General features: G+C 46.3%; 1 protein-coding gene across 1 annotated transcript in view; it reads right to left on the bottom strand.

Annotated features, from left to right (window-relative positions):
* PPFIA4 (PPFI scaffold protein A4) overlaps nucleotides 1-20,087 on the bottom strand; it is a 1,997,086-nt gene extending 1,976,999 nt beyond the window's left edge. The window contains exon 1 of the mRNA XM_078644121.1: nucleotides 19,839-20,087. Coding sequence (XP_078500247.1) covers nucleotides 19,839-20,087 — 249 coding nt within the window. The remainder of the gene's footprint in view (nucleotides 1-19,838) is intronic.
* Nucleotides 20,088-20,466: the final 379 nt, after the last annotated feature.

The raw sequence follows: 20,466 nt of genomic DNA, 5'->3' as shown, positions 1-20,466 counted from the left end.
AAAAGAGGCGCTCCCCGACCCCTTCGTCCTTCCCTCCTCCCTAAAAGAGGTTCAGCCCAAGACATTGTGTACTCATCGAGCTTATCTCAGGACTTCCCTACCTCAATGTTGCACAGCACTCTGGGACTTCCGAACCAATATGTATACCTCTGCCTTATTGTGTGACTCCTGCATTCTGCGAAACTCACCATGGAGACAACCCAACAGGGGAATGTGGGCGTCCTTGGACGAGCTCCTAGACCCATATGTACCGCCATAAATAATACCAACAAATTTAACAAATGGCTCTGTACCGAACTCCCTCAGGTTCAAGACACTGACGTGTAGTAAGTAAACCTCTGTATGCTACCTCTCTTTCTCTCTACCTTAATTCCGTATCCTTTCCCCTTTTCTCACACTCCTCTCCTCTTACTGAGACAGTGGATAGGGGGCAGCCAAGCTTATATTTCGTGTAACTGTACCACCATTAACACAGCCAAAGTGGGCTGCAACCTTGTAACGGCAAAGCGTTGATGATTGTATGTTATATGTTGTAAAAACAATAAAAACTACATTGAAATTTTAAAAAAAACTGTTGTGAAGCACTCCAATACCCACAGGTCTGGCCAGCGCTATATAAAACTCCTTAATAAATAATAAATAAGCATCATGCTTGTGCTTTTACATTCATCTGACTAGTTTTAAAGTAGATTTTTTTGTCTCTAGAGCAGACCATCTACATACTGTATGTAAATGCGTCAGGTGAGTAGTTGACGGAACTCTGACATGGGCCACCAATGTTCATGACGTGAAACGTGCTGGGGAAGTGATTACAGGAGATGTACTTTATCAGGCGAACACTGCTTGTTACTTTCCAATGGTTTGTCTTTTCATGTTTGGGGAGTGGCATAACAAATTCTTAGGACCCTGCTCTATGGTGATGTGGTCCACACCCTCTGCTGGACACTTGTTTTATGGCATTGTATTGCCTCCCGCCACCCAATACACAACTTCAACATGGGTTCCATAATACAACGCTCTAAAAGGAGAATACTGATAACCCTACGTGATTGTTGCACTGTTGTCATAGTGACAAGACGACACATCAAAATCTGGTTTCAGTGTTCTTGATTTACATAATCGGAGCTGATGGGCTGCTTTGGATGTCCCAGTGATCTCAGAAATGTAAACCAACAGAGCTCTTAAGGGAGGGTATTTTGCAGGCTACTGTGTAAGGCCTGTGGACATGCAAATCACACCCATTTGCTAAGAAGTAAAATGGTCACCACCACTGTTTTCACCACAGGATTTAAAGTTGGGTCGGCCCTCCTGGTGTGGAGTTTTCTCTCAACTTGTATTTTGCTTTTTAAAGAATAATGAAGCGTCACCCACGGAGCACTACTAAAGAAACATGGTGTGTTATAGCCTAGTAGCTAAATACTCTAGGACACTTGGGTTCACATCCCAGCTGTGCATTCAACAAGCTGTGTGATCCTGGCAAATCAGTGCACCTCTCAGTGCCTTAGTTTTTGTGTCAGCCAACATTTGGAGTGCCAAGAGATGTTTCAATGTGCATTTGAGGCAGGTGGGACATAAATGCTCCCTCCCCACCCCCCATATTGAAATGAGTAAGCAATCCAGACTCCTTATAGAGAGCTGGGTGTTGTGGTTCCCTAATAAGCGGAAAACTGGAGAGCAAAGGAAGCAAATGTTGCTTTTCATAAATAAATTGGTAATCTCAATGTTTTACAGATCAAACTCGTAGTACTTTATGGACTGCCACAGTGTTCATAAATATTATTTCTTCTTATAAGCAAATCCTGTATTATTTCATTTTCCTTTTTTTGCCTCCTCTTTTCATTATGCGTTCTCTTGCCATCCTCATATCGCTACCTTTTCACTATTTTCTCTGTAATCTCTTTCATTCCCATTCAATTATTTTCTTAGCCCTCATTCTATTTTAAATGGCTATAACATTTCCTTGTGATTCCTGTTACCACCCTCCTACACTTTGTTGCCCCCTGTAGTCCTCCTCTATTATCCCTCTCTATCTTTCGTGTCGCTTCTTTTTTCTTTTCCTTTCTTTCTCTTATTTTCCACTTTCTTTTCGTTACCTTCCTTTTCCTCTCCAATTCTTTCTTTCCCTCCATTCAATTGTTCCTCTATCTGTCAAAACCATACTTTGCTTTGCACAGGTTCAGCAGCAACAGCAGCAGCAATGAAAGCTGCTTCACCCAGAATATGCAAGGTTCCCTGATACCAAACATGTAGCGCAGGCCTAAATTAACAAAACAGATGAAGAACTCGAAGTAGAAGACACCCTAAAACAAGGCGCAGCAGAATGAGCCCGGGTAACAACCCAGCCTTGCATAAAACATGAAAACCATGGACAGTGCTCCTCAATGCTTCCTTGCACCTTGCAATCAAACAAGGGAGCATGCGTTAAAAAACAGATAGACAATGGCCACTAGGTAAACGCAACTGAAGAGAAGGTTTTGGTGTGTCCTATTCTACGACACCCCCGCACCGCATGGCCACCAGCTGCTGCGTGTGCTCCCGCCTGCCCTGCTCTCAGCCTCGCTGAGCCTCCCGCTGCTCGTTGTGCCGCACCTCTGCCTGGTGGGGCTTCGTGACCTCTGTGCACTGTTTTCTTGTTTCTGCATTATTTTTGTCCTTGTACCGGCATTATTTTGTCCTGCTTGTTTTCTTAGCGGTGTATTGTACTCCATTCGTCCCCTCCCCTCGCTCCTGTCCCCTGCGCCCACCGGCCCGCTCCCCGCCTCCCGCTTCCCGCCGCCGGGAGTGTGGACACGCCCCCTTCCTCCCCGCTCCCGCCTCCCAGCTGCTTCCGCCCTCCCTGCACTTGGCCATATATGGCGACCGTGCAGCACAGGTGAGTGTGACCTATTCTAGGACACCCCCGCGCCGCACGGCCACCAGCTGCTGCGTGTGCTCCCGCCTGCCCTGCTCTCAGCCTCGCTGAGCCTCCCGCTGCTCGTTGTGCCGCACCTCTGCCTGGTGGGGCTTCGTGACCTCTGTGCACTGTTTTCTTGTTTCTGCATTATTTTTGTCCTTGTACCAGCATTATTTTGTCCTGCTTGTTTTCTTAGCGGTGTATTGTACTCCATTCGTCCCCCCCCTCGCTCCTGTCCCCTGCGCCCACCGCCCCGCTCCCCGCCTCCCGCTTCCCGCCGCCGGGAGTGTGGACACGCCCCCTTCCTCCCCGCTCCCGCCTCCCAGCTGCTCCGCCCTCCCTGCACTTGGCCATATATGGCGACCGTGCGAACGCGCAGCGTTGACGCGCAGCGGGCGCGCCGATTGTGCCCCGAAGGCGCGCCAAAGGTAAGCCCATCTGCGCTCGTCCGCGCCTGGACCGCGCCCAGTGCCAGGACCCCTGGCCCCCACCAACGGGGGTTCAGCCGACCCGATGAACCTACGACGCCACCCAACTCAACGCACTCAACACCGGCCGTACCCTGGGTTGCTACCGAGCCACACCGAGACGCACCCACGGGCCCTTCAGCTGCCACTCCTGCAAGTTCACCTGCAACCGGACCCACGCTACGCCAGCACCCACCAAGCCGAACTCCAGCAGCACCCACCTGAAGTGCATCCTGCTCAACACCCGCTCCGTCCACAGACACGCCATCGAGATCTGGAACCTGCTCGACACCACAGCCCCAGACGTCGCCTTCCTCACGGAAACCTGGATGAACGCCTCCTCAGCGCCCGACATCGCCATCGCCATCCCGGACGGCTACAAGATCATCCGGAGGGACCGCGTCAACCAGACCGGAGGAGGCATCGCCATCATCCACAGGAACACCATCCGCATCACGACCGACACTGACGATACCCTCGCACCCGCCGAACACCTGCACTTCCAAATCCACGTCAATCCCAAGACCACCCTCAGAGGCACCCTCATCTACAGACCCCCGGGACCACGCACACAATTCAGCGAAGACATCGCCGACTTCATCAGCCCACACGCCCTCCCCTCCGCCGACTACATCCTCCTCGGGGACCTCAACTTCCACCTGGAGAACAACAACGACCGCAACACCACCACCCTACTGGACAACCTCGCCAACCTCGGACTCAAGCAACTGGTGACCACGCCCACCCACTACGCCGGACACACACTCGACCCGGTCTTCTCTTCCAGCAAGGACATCGCCTTCAGCCACGCCACGGGACTCCACTGGACGGACCACAGCTGCGTCCACTTCAGCTTCAGAAGGACCACGTTCCACCATCACCAGCAACAGGTTCCCCGCAGAAGCTGGAACAAGATCACTGCAGACCAGCTCGCCACTTCCCTGAGCAAGAACCCTCCCACCAGCACAACGAACCCCAGCCAAGCGGCCACCAACCTCACGAAATGGATCAACAACTGCGCAGACGACCTCGCCCCTCTGAAGACCCCGCCGAGCAGACCCGGCAGCAAGAAAGCCCCATGGTTTAACGACGAACTCAAGAGCTCCAAGAAGAACTGCCGAGCCCTCGAGAGAACCTGGCGCAGAGACCCAACACCAGACAACATGACTGCCCTCAAGCTCGCCACCCGAAAACGCCACCAACTGATCCACGCCACAAAGAAAACCGCATTCAAGGAACGACTGGACAACAACGCAACCCAACAGCAAGGAACTCTTCAACATCGTGAAAGAGCTCTCCAACCCCAACGCCGGAAACAACGACATCACCCCTTCGCAAGACCTCTGCAACTCCCTCGCCTGCTACTTCCACAACAAGATCGCGGACATACACAACAGCTTCAGCACTCAACCGACGCACGCCACGACCGAACCACCGCCCCCCACCACCACCCTCCGCGCCTGGACCCAGATCAGCACCGAAGACACCATCCGCACGATGAACTCCATCCACTCCGGATCTCCTACCGACCCCTGCCCTCACCACGTCTTCAACAAGGCTGACGCTGTCATCGCACCCCACCTACGGGACATCATCAACACCTCCTTCGACACCGCCACTTTCCCGGAGAGCTGGAAGCACGCCGAACTCAGCGCTCTACTTAAGAAACCATCAGCCGACCCCACCGACCTCAAGAACTACCGCCCCATCTCGCTGCTCCCGTTCCCGGCAAAAGTCATCGAGAAGACCGTCAACAAGCAACTGGCCGCCTTCCTCGAGACGAACGGTTCCCTCGACCTCTCGCAGTCTGGCTTCCAGGCCAACCACAGCACCGAGACCGCCCTGATCGCAGCTACCGATGACATCCGAGCCCTGCTCGACAACGGAGAAACAGCGGCCCTCATCCTCCTGGACCTCTCCGCGGCCTTCGACACTGTCTGCCACCGTACCCTAGTACAGCGCCTCAGCAACGTCGGAATCCAGGAGAAGGCACTGGAGTGGATCATCTCCTTCCTCGCCGGAAGGACACAGAGAGTCCGCCTCCCCCCGTTCAGATCGGAAGCCACCGAAGTCATCTGCGGCGTTCCTCAAGGCTCCTCGCTCAGCCCAACACTCTTCAACGTCTACATGAGCCCCCTCGCAGCCATCACATGCCAGCACAACCTCAACATCATCTCCTACGCCGACGACACCCAGCTGATCCTCTTCCTCACCAACGACCCCGCCACCGCCAGAGCCAACCTGCACGAAGGGATGACAGACGTAGCCAAATGGATGTCGAACAGCCGCCTGAAACTGAACGCGGACAAGACGGAAGTCCTCATCCTGGGATCATCACCCTCCACCTGGGAGAATCCTGGTGGCCCCCCGCCTTGGGCAGCGCACCCAAACCCACAGACCACGCACGCAACCTGGGCTTCATCCTGGACTCCCCCCTCTCCATGACCAGACAAGTCAATGCTGTCTCCTCTTCGTGCTTCAACATCCTGCGCATGCTACGTAAGATCTTCCGGTGGATCCCCACCGAGACCAGGAAGACGGTCACCCAGGCCCTCGTCACCAGCCGTCTGGACTGCGGCAACTCCCTCTATGCCGGAACCACCGCCAAACTCCAGAAGAGACTCCAGCGGATCCAGAACACCTCAGCACGACTCATCCTGGACATCCCCCGCCGCAGCCACAAATCCGGACACCTGAGAGACCTGCACTGGCTCCCGGTCAACAAGAGAATCACCTTCCGGCTCCTCACCCACGCACACAAAGCCCTACACAACCAAGGCCCGGAATACCTCAACAGCCGCCTCAACTTCTACGCTCCCAAATGCCAACTTCGATCGACCAGCCACGCCCTCGCCGCCGTCCCCCGCATCCAAAGAGCCACCACAGGAGGAAGGTCCTTCTCCTACCTGGCCGCCAAGACTTGGAACTCCCTTCCGACCCACCTCCGCCTGACCCAAGACCACCTCGACTTCAGGAAGCAGCTCAAGACCTGGCTGTTCGAGCAGTAGCGGACCCCCTCCCCCCAGCGCCTTGAGACCCTCCGGGTGAGTAGTGCGCTATATAAATGCTTTGATTGATTGATTGATTGACCTGGCAAGCGGCCACATGCCTTATACAACACCATGAGCCAGTCCTTGCTTTTTATCCAACAGCATGGTGGGAGTTTATAAAGCTAAGCCTTGTTTATAACAGTAAAAGTAAAATCACCAGTCCCAGAATGCAATGGGATATTCCCCAGAATGCAATGTGATGATAGCTGAGTAGCTGGGATTGGCTTGTGCGTTTAACAATTCTGGAAAATGGTTCCGGCAGCCATCTTTTAAGAAGATAATTAAACCGTGACTGCGAGCACATGCGCTATGTTCTGCAGTTCCATTGTAATGTTGAAAATGCATGTCTATTCTCCCAGCGACAAAGCTTGCATGTTAATACTCTGACGCCTTTAAGCTTCTCTGTGATGTGCATGATTCAACAGGTGCAGTTCAAGTAGATTTACATTCTCGTTTAGTATTTCTTTCTTATGCTTCCTTTCAGTATAATGTACACCATTATACTGGCGTGATATACCAGTACAACTGCCCATCCGAGTTTGCAGGTCATTACATTGAAGTCAAACAGCTTGGGGAACTCTCACATACACAAAGCCGAGAGACCTCTGAAAACGGGCACTGCCAATGCCACGCCCCAAGTCCAAGAACAAGGCCGCTGCACACATGTTCACACTGGGACCGTCTATTGGCCTCGGTCACTGCTCCTGTTAACTTCCCTGAGGTCCTGCATGGGGGATGTCAAAGGACAGCTGAGGAGAGAACATGAAAGAGACTCTTACTGCTATATATTGCACTCCCATTGCAGAAGGGCCTTGTTTTGAGCAGTCCCACTACTTTCTCAGACAGGCCACACCCAACAATGAAGAGGACCATATATCTCTGGTAAATAGCAGGATCCGCTGAAAAACGAGTTTTTCTTCACATTTATTTTTAGTTTTACTTTTACAGAAAAAGTGAGACAGACTGACAATAAACCTATATAAAAACAATTAGATATCAACATTATAATAACATAAATAATCCATTACATCTCTTAAAATGTATATTTAATATTCTCTGAAAATGTGCAAGTGCAATGGTTACATCTAAAAACATACTCTAGTTAACACCAGAATGGTGGATGATCGTGTTAAAGTGCCATATTTTACAAAAAGTGGTTTACATTTTTTTTTAACATTCCTAAACAGCAAACAATTCTTTTTAAAGTGCCTTTTGCTCATTCACTAAATGAGGCCCAAGTGCAGTGAACCCCTGTGGTTTTAACATCTGTGTTAATTAAAGGGGTACAAGCGGGGGAGCAATAAAGCACAACTTCTAGCCTCCTCCAAGGTGTAGCGGCGTGTGCCACCCATCCCCTCATACCAACCCGCCCCTCCACACGCCTCAATCTTGAGCAAAGCATTCCCTCAAGTGGCAAAGATTAACAAACGTTTTAAAGACAGAGGAAAGCTATACACCAAAGCTATATAATCAGCCGTCAGGCCACCCAAACAATCCCGTATTCAGTGTAGGTAATTGTGAACAGCACACCCTTGTAAATCGAGTAAATGGCAAAGTCCTATACTCAAACTAAGCACTCTACAAAATACTCTGACAAATAACACAAAGCTCTAATACCTGTTTTCAACAAAGCAATCTTCAATAGCAAGACACAGCGACACCAGATTCCGGTAGATGGTAAATCCCACAACCAAACAGAAACAGGAAGGACTCCCTGACTATAAAAGTGCTGCAGGGCACACACATGGTAGATTTGCACAATGAAGGTATTCATAACATACCATAAGTTTTCAAGCCTTGTGAACAGGGCAGATTTTTTCTTTATTGAAGGGTTCAGTGATTAAAGAGGTCCTTAACGGGCCAGTGTAGTAATACTTTTATAAATCAAATATTATAAACCAAATCTACCCCCTTCTCCCACACACACATCAACAGTAGACTCTTCTGTTTGTACCCTGGACAAGGGTGTTCAGAAAATACATCTGTGCCCCTCCAGGTTTGCTTCAAGTAAGCAGCAGTGCAGCCATTGGAAACCCTCCTCCCACTGACAACAGCTGGAACACATGCGGTAATCATTCCAATGTGTCCATCTTGGGAGCTACAGGACTATCACCGTTAAAGTTAATGGGGCAACCCTCTGTCCCTCATAACCTGGGTATTGGGAATATAGAATCAGTTGGTTCTGTTGGGTAAAACAATTGCTATGGTTCATGTATTTAATACGAAAGCAATGATGTATCTCAATTTGATATCAATAAATGAATAACAATTTCGGATAAGAACACACCAAGAGAAAGAAATCATCCATACCAGAGTTGATTTACTCTTTTTGTTTTTTCAAAAAAGCATTTAGTATACATATATATGGCTGTCACAAACGCAAAACAATTGCAACAATATAAAGTGACTTGTGAAAGAGTGACATGTGGTGACCGGTGAAGTCAAAGGTGCACTATATACAAGACATACACAAGTGACATATTCAATTCAAGATATTTTGTCCTGTCTAATGATTATTAACATGAATGCAAGACTCAATAGTGATTAAGAATTAAGGTCGAGAACACTGTATAGAAATGTGTGGTAATAATGTCGACGTTTCGACCCTGGAAACAGCGCAGAATGATATGCGTCACACGGGTCTTCCACAGGACTGCAAAAGAACGAGATGGACAGCCAAAAGAAATGATAATTCATTCAGTGAGGTAAGATTGGAAGCTGTAATCCTATTGGAAGATCAAAGAGCAGCGGCGATCCAAAAATGGTATCGAGCCGTTGGAGCGAATTAATCAATTAATGGGGTCCCGTGAGTTTAGAGGATACCATCCGGTAAGGTTCTTATTGTTAGAAAAGTGTTCAAACCATTGAAGATCTCCACCAGCAGGTTGGAGTCTTAGCCAAAAAGCACTTGACTTCCACCAGCCAGTTTGAGTCTTGTGATGCAGAGTTTATTCGTGGGTTAAGGCACTGGTTATTCTTGAAGTAAGGCACTTCAATATGTCTGCAACTCTTGAGATTCATCCCGGACTGACAGCTGACGGTTGCAGACATATTGAAGTTCCTTAACTCACGAATGCATTCGGACACTTTGACGAAGCGTAATACGGCGGCTTCTCACTGCAAGCATTGCAGGAATTACCCCCTGATGAAGGGCTGTGCCCGAACTGCATTGGGGAATTTCTGTGAATTAAGATGTTGACCATTGTGCTTCATGATGTACATATGAGATGAAGTATATCAAGATGAAATGGATTGAAATCTCACTACTGGAACAATTGATGAATAAATCAGTTCTGGAAATCATCAAGTGAATGATAATTTTGTCAAAGCGACACGTTAACCCGGAGTGCTAATGTGAGTACGTCCTTTCCGAGGTGAAGGACGCTCCCCACACTCTTTCACCACGGTCACTTTATATTGTTGCAATTGTTTTGCATTTGTGACAGCCATATATATTTATACTTAATGCTTTTTTGAAAATCAAAAAGAGTAAATGAACTCTGTTATTGATGATTTTCTTTTCTTGGTGTGTTCTTATCCGAAATTGTTCTTCATTGTTTAATATCATATTGCGATACATCATTGCTTTCGTATTAAATACATGAACTATAGCAGGAGTATCACCTCCTCGATTACTCCTGTAAACTGCCAAATACTTCCATCCAAACCTGGCATTAGACAAGCAGCATAGTTTGGCGGTGTAGGGCAGTTCACGCAGCAGATGAGTGAATTAGACTGTGGATTCTGCCCCCGAGTCCGCCTCTGGATACAGAAATATTAGATTGAAAAGTACCTCTATTGTAGCAGGAGTGTTTAGAAAAAGGCTACTCTTCAGATGTAGACCTTGCCTATGAAATATTTCCGATTTTACAGCTTGTTAAATAAATACTTTGTCTATCTATTGCTCTATGTATTAGTCTATTATGTCTATATGCGGTCAGGCCTCCTCCCAGCCGAGACCTATTAGAAATCTAGCACATCTATAGGAGTGCTTCAGTTATAGTTATACTGATCTTTCTATTATGCCTACGATGTTGTGAGAGCCTGGACAGCAGTAAGAAAGACACCCTAGTCCTTTTAGTTATACCCCCTTTTGAGAAACAGATCTGTTGATTTGCTGATAACATTTCCAGATGTGAACTTGTTTTAAGGACACTCAGCAATTAAAGAATGCACAGGCATATTGGGGTTCACACATTTGGGTAGGACTGAATAGTGGATTAAAAAATACAGGAGATCGTGTTTCAAATATTGTCTTTGCATACATTTTATATAGAAAGAAAGGTGACCTACATTGTTAGGGATATTGTGGAAAAACATACTCCAATGTTGTGCCTAGAAAAGGCACAGCAGCATGATATAGCTTCAAAATTCATGCTGAAAACATCGTCTTTTGGAAGCAAACTCAGCAAATTAATCAAGGTGAGCCCTTTTGGGGTACTCTGTGTTGCTTAATATGTCAAAAATTGTCCAACTCTCAAACCTACCCAAAATTTGCCAGAGCTCTTGAAAAAAGTTAATGATTCACCTGAAACATTTTCTCACATTCTAAAACATTTAATGAAAAACAGGCTTAATATGTACGACGTATCTGTATCAAGGCATACACAGAAAGGACTCAGCAGCGTCAAACTTTCCAATGGGCACATGGACATTTTCTCAAACCTATTCAAAATTTCAGTGGTTTTCAGCATCCATATCACTGGGCAATTCCAAAATAGATATTTGTAAAGATTTAATGTGGAAAATGCATACTGTGCAAAATGCGTACTGTCTTTTATTGCGAGCACACATAAATCAGTGGCAACACACTTTGCAGAAAACAATTCTTCCTTGATTTAGGACAATCTTGTGCATTCCAAGACTCCAATGACCTGGAATGCTAATCAGAACCTTCGTGCTGCTTATGCCCTACTATGTGTCTGGACATAATTCATAATGTTGATTTGAACAGGTTACCGCAGTCTTACCACACCCTGAAAAATCCATACTTTTAGATGGTACACTTCAAATTCTATGCCTTTTAGCAGTTCAATATTGCCCAACCATTCTCTAAAACCCTTTGCAGAGTACGTGTTTCCACTTCCTAAAACGTTCTGAAAAGTAGATGGATTTTGAGGGTCAAACATGCACATTTTCATGGTGTCCGGGGTGTTGAAATATACAGAAACAAGATGATTTCCTTAACTGTGGTATCGGAAATATTCACTGATTCCTTCTTATATCCTGAAAATACCAGAACACGAGTTTCCAAGTTGTCTATAACTATAATTATAAATGTTTTATATTTTAGGTGTACCATAGGTAGATTCATATATATGTTAAGATTTAACCCTTTTGAATTTCTTGCATAGCCATTCCCAATGCACCACATCATCTCAATCCACCGCACCTTCTCCATACTATTCTTGGATCGGGCCACAGAAAGAATCAAATGAATCTTCAAAAATGTCAATCCAATTATATAAATATGGAGTTGAGAGTTCACACATCCAGTCAGGATCTTTTCTTAGTTTCACTTTAAGACTCGCATAATTATTTGGATAAACAATCACATAATTTCTTCTGAGTTTTTGCTGAATATTTCTGTGCTGATTCAACAAATTTTGTCCAAAACGATTACAATTTTCAAAAAATAAAATAAAAATCGTTGCAAACTACATGTCTCACTTTCAGACCTATGCAAAACAAAGTGAAGGCTTTGGGTACTCCAACCAGCAAATATTTCTCAACAAGTGTTCTTTTTTCAGGGTGCCTAAACTCACTTACTGTGCGTAAAGGCCACAAATACAGATCAGTTACCAATATATGTCCTTCATATCTTTACCATATTTTTTCTCATTTAGCATTTTTGATGTATGCTTAATTAAACTTTGCTCATTATGTCTACATGCACCCAAACATAAATCAATTTCACTTCAATATTGTCTCAAGCAAGCTCCTCACAACCTTGAACATTGCATGACATTCAGACTCCAACTTTGAAAATGACCTTCATTAAATTCATGATTAAGGTCATTTAACCTTGCCTAATATGCCAATTCCAATAATATTAACCATTCGCAAATTTTCACACTCTGTTGTCAATGTGTTAACCATATTGCTGTCAACATTCAAAAGAAGCAGATTTATTTTGGCACTCAAACACAATAAGCACCCTAAAGTTCAACTTACTAAGAGTGATTTGCATGTAAGTCTACCAGAATCCTTGAGATTTTCAAAATAGGCGTCGTGAGCGAGAAATATTTCCTCGTCAAAGTTGCTTTGTTAATGATTATTGGTTGACCACTGAAAAGCTCTTAATCTGAATGTTTTGTAGGAAGGAGTAGTAACATTAAGTCATTGGATTTGAAGGATATATTAAAAAAAGGACAACATTGGAGTTTACATTCCTAGGAAAGCAGTTCATGTTTGGGTAATGTTCACCATATTAAGCAAAAGTAAGCACATTTAAAAAGTGCTTCATGTAAAAATAGGCAATATTTGTGAACTTAGTCACCAAATGTCATGTACATTTCTGGAGGGGTACAGGGATTCAGAAATGTTCTCCCTGAAAATGGATTTTGAAAATGGTTGATGTGTTGCCTAATTTGACAGATAAAGCAATAATTAGTGTCCTAAAATTTGTTAACGTTTGTAATTATTAGGTTGGGCAATTGAAAGTCAACAACCTTAAGAATATGTCAAAAATTTCGGAAACCAGTAGTAGACAACATTTAAGGCAGCTTACTTATGGTAGAATGCATTTAGTGAATCCAAGCAATAAATCACATCCTTAACAATGTGCTTCATGAGAATAATTAGCAGGTTAGACTCCTTTAACCCTTGCCATTTAGGGTAACTTAGAACAGTGAGAAACAATTGCTATGTATATTTTGTTGACGACTGTTTACAATTTGGTGCAATTGCAGTACCTTTAGCGACGTTGAGGCACTTTATGCTCAATGTGTAATTTTTGCAGAGAGGGCAGCCAAAAGGCATGGTAGTTTTAGGATGAGGCACAGGATCAGTAGAAGAGTATATATGGAGGCAAATTACTTTCCATTTGGCAGATTTTTAAACAGTAGACATAATCTGACTCTATAAAAATACCAATACTTTGTAGATTAGGCCAGCAAAATCCAAATCCCAACCAAACTTTAAAAATAAATCATACAAAGAACCTACAATAAGATATTGCTTAGCTCTTTGTCTGGATATATTGGCATTTCCATGAGAGACATAATTGAAAAAAGCTCTTCACCATCGTCAAGGAGTTCTTCAATTCCTCAGCTGCCAACGATGACATCATCCCATCCCAAGCACTTTGCAAAAACCTCTCAAAATTCTTTGAACAGCAGATTGCAAAGATCTACAACACATTCGACCAACAGCATATCGATATGAACTCCCCCGAGCAGCCGGACACCTCCTTCATCCCAAAACAGCAGCTTTGCAACTGGAAGACCCTCTTGAATGAAGGAGCCCCCTCAAACGCATGCCCCAACTTCATATATACAACCCTGGATGAGCCATCCTCTCCCCTGCGCTCAACACTGTCACCAACACCTTCATAACCACAGCCACCTTCCCATCTTGCAAGAAAAATGCAGAGATCAACGCCATATTGAAGAAACTAACAGTGGACCCCAACAACCTCTGCAGCTACAGACTCATCTTGCTCCTGCCTTTTACAACTAAAGCCATGGAGAAAGACATCAATACCCAACTCGCAGACTCCATAGAACTCAGTCAACTCCTAGACAGCTCTCAATCAGGCTTTGCACCAACCACAGCACAGAAACAGCACTCATTGTGTCCACTGATGACATCAGAAGCATCTTTGACAGAGGAGAAAAGGCTGCACTAATTCATCTCGACCTCTCTGCAGATTTCAAAGCGGTCCCCCACAAGTCACTTATCAGAAAGCTTCAGCACTTGGGTATCAGCCGACCGGCCCTCAAGTTGATATCCAACTTCCTCACAGACAGAACTCAATGAGTTAGACTTTTCCCCTTCACCTCACAACCCAAGAAACTCATCTGCAGAGTCCCTTAAGGTTCGTCACTCAGCCCAACACACTTCAGTGTCTACATGACACCCCAAGGACATCATCAGAGCCCACGGCATCAACATAGTATCTCACAGTGACAACACACAGCTCATCCTTACGTACTCAACGAGCACCACCAAAGCTAACTTCACCACTGGCATGAGAAACATCGCTGCTTGGATGAAAAACAACTGCTGCCAGCTCAGCACAGACACCAAACCCCTAATCTTTGGCAATAACCACTGCCCCTGGGATGAATCTTGGTGGCCCTCTGAATTTGGCCCTCCTCCCACCCCTGTAGACTATGCCAAGAACCTTGGGTTCATCCTGGATACCAACCTCTCCATGAGCAGACAGATTAACGCGGTTTCCTCATCATGTTTCCACATCCTCTGAATTCTATGGAAGATTTTCAAGTGGATTCCACCAGACAAATGGTCATAAATAGACTTGATTATGGAAATGCAATCTTCATCAGAATTCAGCCCATGTACTACACTGAATCCAAACTACTCAGAATGCCACTGCCAGATTTGCCCTGAAATCCTGCAAAATAACCACATCTCTCCATACCCCAACAATCTCCAGTGGCACCCAGTCCAGGACAGATGCAAGTTCAAGCTATTCACCCACACCTACAAAGCTCTGCACAACACCGGTCCAGCTTATCGCAACCATGATTCAACTTCTACCAACCCACCAGACACCTTCGATCTGCATTCCAGGCAAGATCACACCTCCTTCGCATCAAGGGGACCAGAAGCAGAGGACGCTCTTTGTATACCTCGCAGAGAAGGCCTGAAACGACCTCCAGCAACACTTCAAAACCTCGTCCTCTCTCATGGACTTCAGAAGGAACCTCAAGACATGGCTCTTTCCAGTGAAACAGGTATAATCTCCCCCTCCCCCAGGCACTGCCCTACTCAGAGCCTGTATACCTTCACAGGCGATCAGTCGCTCTGTACAAATTTACATAACATACATTGTCAGCCTAGCAATGCTGAAATGCTCTATTGGATATTATTCTGTATCCAATACACTAATGAGATCATTTGGCATAGGCAAAAACAAGAATTGATGGACAGAATGTTGCACAATGGCAAAACATTCAACCCCAGTCACAGATCTGGGTTTAATCCATCGTAATTTTGCTCACCACACCACCCCAGTTCAGACATGGCCATATGTAAATCAGTCTTGACCCTGTGCCTCAAGGGAACAATCCAGCCCGAACTGCCAAGCCATGTCTTCCCTTAACCGGAATTAAGCTTCCTAGGACCGGTTTCTGGCTATCAGCCGTCATCAGCCAGGATAGCTAGATTCCAGTGGCACGGAGAGCACGGGACTCACGTCTGAGCATACGCCTCCCACTCGGGGTGACAAATGCAAAAACAACAATTAATGGATGGAATGTTGCACAATGGCAAAACATTCTCCCCCAGTCACAGATCTGGGTTTAATCCATTGTTATTTTGCTCACCACACCACCCAGTTCAGACATGGCGATATGTAAATCAGTATCAATCAATCAATCAATCATAACATTTGTATAGAGCGCTACTCACCCGGAAGGGTCTCAAGGCGCTTGGGGGGAGGGGTCCGCTACTGCTCGAACAGCCAGGTCTTGAGTTGTCTCCTGAAGGCGAGATGGTCCTGTGTCAGCCGGAGGTGGATGGGGAGGGAGTTCCATGTCTTGGCTGCCAGGTAGGAGAAGGATCTTCCTCCGGCGGTGGCTCTTCGGATGCGTGGTACGGCGGCGAGGGTGGGGCTTGTAGAACGTAGCTGGCGGGTGGGCGTGTAGAAGGTCAGGCGGTCGTTGAGGTACTTGGGGCCCAGGTCGTGGAGAGACTTGTGTGCGTGGGTAAGGAGCCTGAACTTGATGCTCTTGCTGACGGGGAGCCAGTGCAGGTCCCTCAGTTGGCCGGAGATGTGGCTGCGCCGAGGGATGTCCAGGATGAGTCGGGCGGAGGCGTTCTGGATGCGTTGGAGTCTTTTCTGTAGCTTGGCTGTGGTTCCGGCGTAGAGGGTGTTTCCGTAGTCCAGTCGGCTGGTGACGAGTGCCTGGGTGACCGTCTTCCTGGTTTCGGTCGGGATCCATCGGAAGATCTTGCAGAGCATGCGTAGGGTGTTGAAGCACGATGAGGAGACGGCATTGACTTGTCTGGTCATCGAGGGGGAAGAGTCCAGGATGAAGCCCAGGTTGCGTGCGTGGTTTGTTGGCTTGGGAGCGGTGCCCAGGGCGGGAGGCCACCAGGAGTCGTCCCAGGCGGAGGGCGATGGTCCCAGGATGAGGACTTCCGTCTTGTCTGAGTTCAGTTTAAGGCGGCTGTTCTTCATCCACTCGGCGACGTCTTTCATTCCTTCGTGTAGGCTGGTTCTGGCGGTGGCGGGGTCCCTGGTGAGGGAGAGGATCAGTTAGGTGTCGTCGGCGTAGGAGATGATGTTGAGGTTGTGTTGGCGTGCGATGGCTGCAAGTGGTCTCATGTAGATGTTGAAGAGGGTGTGGCTGAGTGATGATCCTTGTGGAACGCCGCAGATGACTTCGGTGGCCTCGGATCGGAATGGGGAGGCGGACTCTCTGGGTTCTTCCGGCGAGGAACGAGATGATCCACTCCAGTGCCTTCTCTTGGATACCGATGTTGCTGAGGCGCTGCACTAGGGTGCGGTGGCAGACAGTGTCGAACGCTGCGGAGAGGTCCAGGAGGATGAGGGCCGCCGTATCCCCGTTGTCGAGCAGGGTTCTGATGTCGTCGGTGGCCACGATGAGGGCGGTCTCGGTGCTGTGGTTGGCTCGGAAACCGGACTGCGATGGGTCGAGGGATCTGTTCGTTTCGAGGAAGGCGGCAAGCTGACTGTTGACGGTCTTCTCGATGACTTTGGCAGGAAAAGGGAGGAGCGAGATGGGGCGGAAGTTCTTGAGGTCGGTGGGGTCCGCTGTTGGTTTCTTCAGTAGGCCGCTGAGCTCGGCATGCTTCCAGTTCTCCGGGAAGGTGGCGGTGTTGAAGGAGGTGTTGATGATGTCCCGGAGTTGGGGTGCGATGGTGGAGCTGGCCTTGTTGAAGACGTGGTGGGGACAGGGGTCGGTTGGAGATCCGGAGTGGATGGTGTTCATCGTGCGGGCTGTGTCTTCGGAGGTTACCGTGGCCCAGGTGCAGAGGGTGGCAGTGGGGGGCGATGGTTCGACGGTTGGGTGCGTGGATGGTGCGCTGAAGCTGTTGTGGATGTCGGCGATCTTGCGGTGGAAGAACGAGGCGAGAGAGTCGCAGAGATCTTGTGAGGGAGTGATGTCGTTGTTGCCGGTGCTGGGGTTGGAGAACTCCTTGATGATGCTGAAGAGTTCCTTGCTGTCATGGGCGTTGTTGTCCAATCGTTGACCCTGTGCCTCAAGGGAACAGTCCCGCCCAAACTGCCAAGCCATGCCTTCCATGCACCGGAATTAAGCATCCTAAGACCGGTCTCTGGCTATCAGCCATGATCAGCCAGGATAACTTGATTCCAGTGGCATGGAGAGCACGGGACTCACGTCTGAGCATACCCGTCCCACTCGGGGTGACAAATGCAAAAACAACAAATGATGGACGGAATGTTGCACAATGGCAAAATATTCACCCTCAGTTACAGATCTGGTTTTAATCCATCGTTATTTTGCACACCACACCACCCCAGTTCAGACATAGCCATATGCAAATCAGTCTTGACCCTGTGCCTCAAGGGAACAGTCCAGCCCGAACTGCCAAGCTGTGTCTTCCCTGGACCGAAATTAAGCATCCTAGGACCAGTTTCTGGCTATCAGCCGTCATCAGCCAGGATAGCTTGATTCTAGAGGCATGGAGAGTACGAGACTCACGTCTGAGCATACCCGTCCCACTCGGGGTGACAAATGCAAAAACAACAATTGATGGACGAAATGTTGCATTGGCATAGGTCAGAGAAATCATGTAAGGAAATACAGATGGCCTACATTGCAGAGAAATCACAAATCTCAGTTGAGCCACCTTAGTTATAACGAGGCATAGCTAACTTTCAAAACATCTGGCGACATAAAAAAACTTCTTAGGGTCAAACAATCCAAATTTCAGATTTTTATCACTTGTTTTGCAGACTTTTTTTGGTTTCTAATCTTGTTTTTTAATTTCCTGCAGTGTGGTAGATCCGCTCTTATAATGTTAAGTTGAGGTGAAATGTTAAAATATTTTTCATTAAGGTGGACAATATTTTTCTTATGAGTTTTCAAGTTTTTGCTAAATCATCCAAAATCTTTCTTAGGAAGATTTTATTTTCCTTGTACCTCCTTACAACATGGGACTCTTTCATACACTCCTTCTATTTAGGATCACCATTTATGAATGGCTAATGGTGGTATAACTTTAGTAGTTGAGTTAAGTGGAGGTAAACCATTTCAAATATTTATAAATACCCCACAAATGTACAACTTTGTAGGTGTTTAACCTATTTACTGCCTTGTAATTCTCATTAATACATATTTATGTTGTCTGTATAGGCCTGTCAGCTGCCCTCACACCACTATCTTGCCCTTCCCTTCACTTCATAGATGCAACATGCTGTGCATACTTTATAATTATTTTAATTTTCCAAAATTATGTCAACCATCGTGTAATTGTATAGTAATAATAAAGTATGCCAAAAAACATTCAAATATGGCCCCACTTTTGTGCATTTTTTTCCAGACACACTAGTGTCTAGCTTTTGAATGTTGTTTGGTAAAATATAAAAAAAACTATTCAAAGAATGCTGTGCGTGCAGGCATATTGGTTGCAATTTCGGATTTTTTTTACGCTTTAAATCAAAATCTATTCCAAAATGGCTTCTCATATGTGCACTTACGTCTCCAATGCACGGATGGCCATCAGAATGTGTTTTGAAAATGTATAGCAACAACCAATAAATGGTGGCCATACCTCCAGCTATCTTTAATCATTTTTTTCACTTCAATAAAAAACTATTAAAAAGAAACAAGCAATGGCAAAGCCAATAGCTAATCCGCAAAAGTGGGACATATTGACTTTGACACTACACACAGACCTATTTTCGAATCAGGCTCTGAATGTGGTGTTTGGTAAATGTTTCAGGCATCAGATATTAAGCAAAATTAGCACATTTAGGAAAAAACTCATAGTGTCAGCAGCATGGTGGAGACATTCCTCAAAGGATTTAGTTTGCTCTTTTCATTTCAAGTAAAATAAAATAAAATGCTAAATTGAAGAGAACTCCCAATATTGCCCCACTTCATCTATTGTCCAATAATTGTTGATATATAAACAGAGTGGGTCATTTGAGGTGGAAGTTCAGTGGAGGCAAAATGTCACTTTGCTTTCAGAATATAAGAAGGGTGATGTTTAGTACAAATAACACTTAAAAGCAAAATGGGTTCCTACCTGTGGCAGTGCAGCGCTCAGCTGCCGGTGGAGCTGTTCCTTCTCGTGATTGATCTCCTGTAGTTTGCTCTGGGTTAAGAAGAGGGTTTCCTGGTTTTCACGCAGGGCTTCCAGCAGCTTGTCCCTTTCATCCAGCATGTTCACCATCAGCTGCTCAAAGTTGGAATCCGACTCGGATCCATTCTGGGAGTCGGGCTGCGAGCCATTGGGGTCTCCCTCGTTGATGGTGGGCATGACCTCACACATCATCTTAGCCTGTGTGTGCTTTGAAGACAGAAAGACTCTGGAATCCCAGGTGTGGGAAAAGGCTTGTTGCAGTGTCAGTTTCTTTGAAGACAGTTTCTGATGTTCGTGACGCAGCTTCCAAAGAAGTTCACATAAAGCAATGTAATCATTTTAATAAAAATATGAGTATTTTACATTATTTTGAAAAAATTCCCTTGTGACTCATACATCAGAAAATTCACGTTTTTCCACCATTCTTGTGCTTAGATGTGCTTTATTAAAAGTTTGTTTAAAAATGCCCTTTTTACCAGTCCTTTAAATGCAATGGTAAAATTCTTTAAAACTTGATTTTGCCAGAAGTTCAGTGACAAGTATGTTGTCTTCTAACGACTATTTTCCCAAT

Source organism: Lissotriton helveticus, chromosome 5_1, assembly GCF_964261635.1.
Source record: "Lissotriton helveticus chromosome 5_1, aLisHel1.1, whole genome shotgun sequence".
In the NCBI taxonomy this organism is placed as follows: domain Eukaryota; kingdom Metazoa; phylum Chordata; class Amphibia; order Caudata; family Salamandridae; genus Lissotriton; species Lissotriton helveticus.
This window is presented reverse-complemented; position numbering and strand designations above follow the sequence as displayed.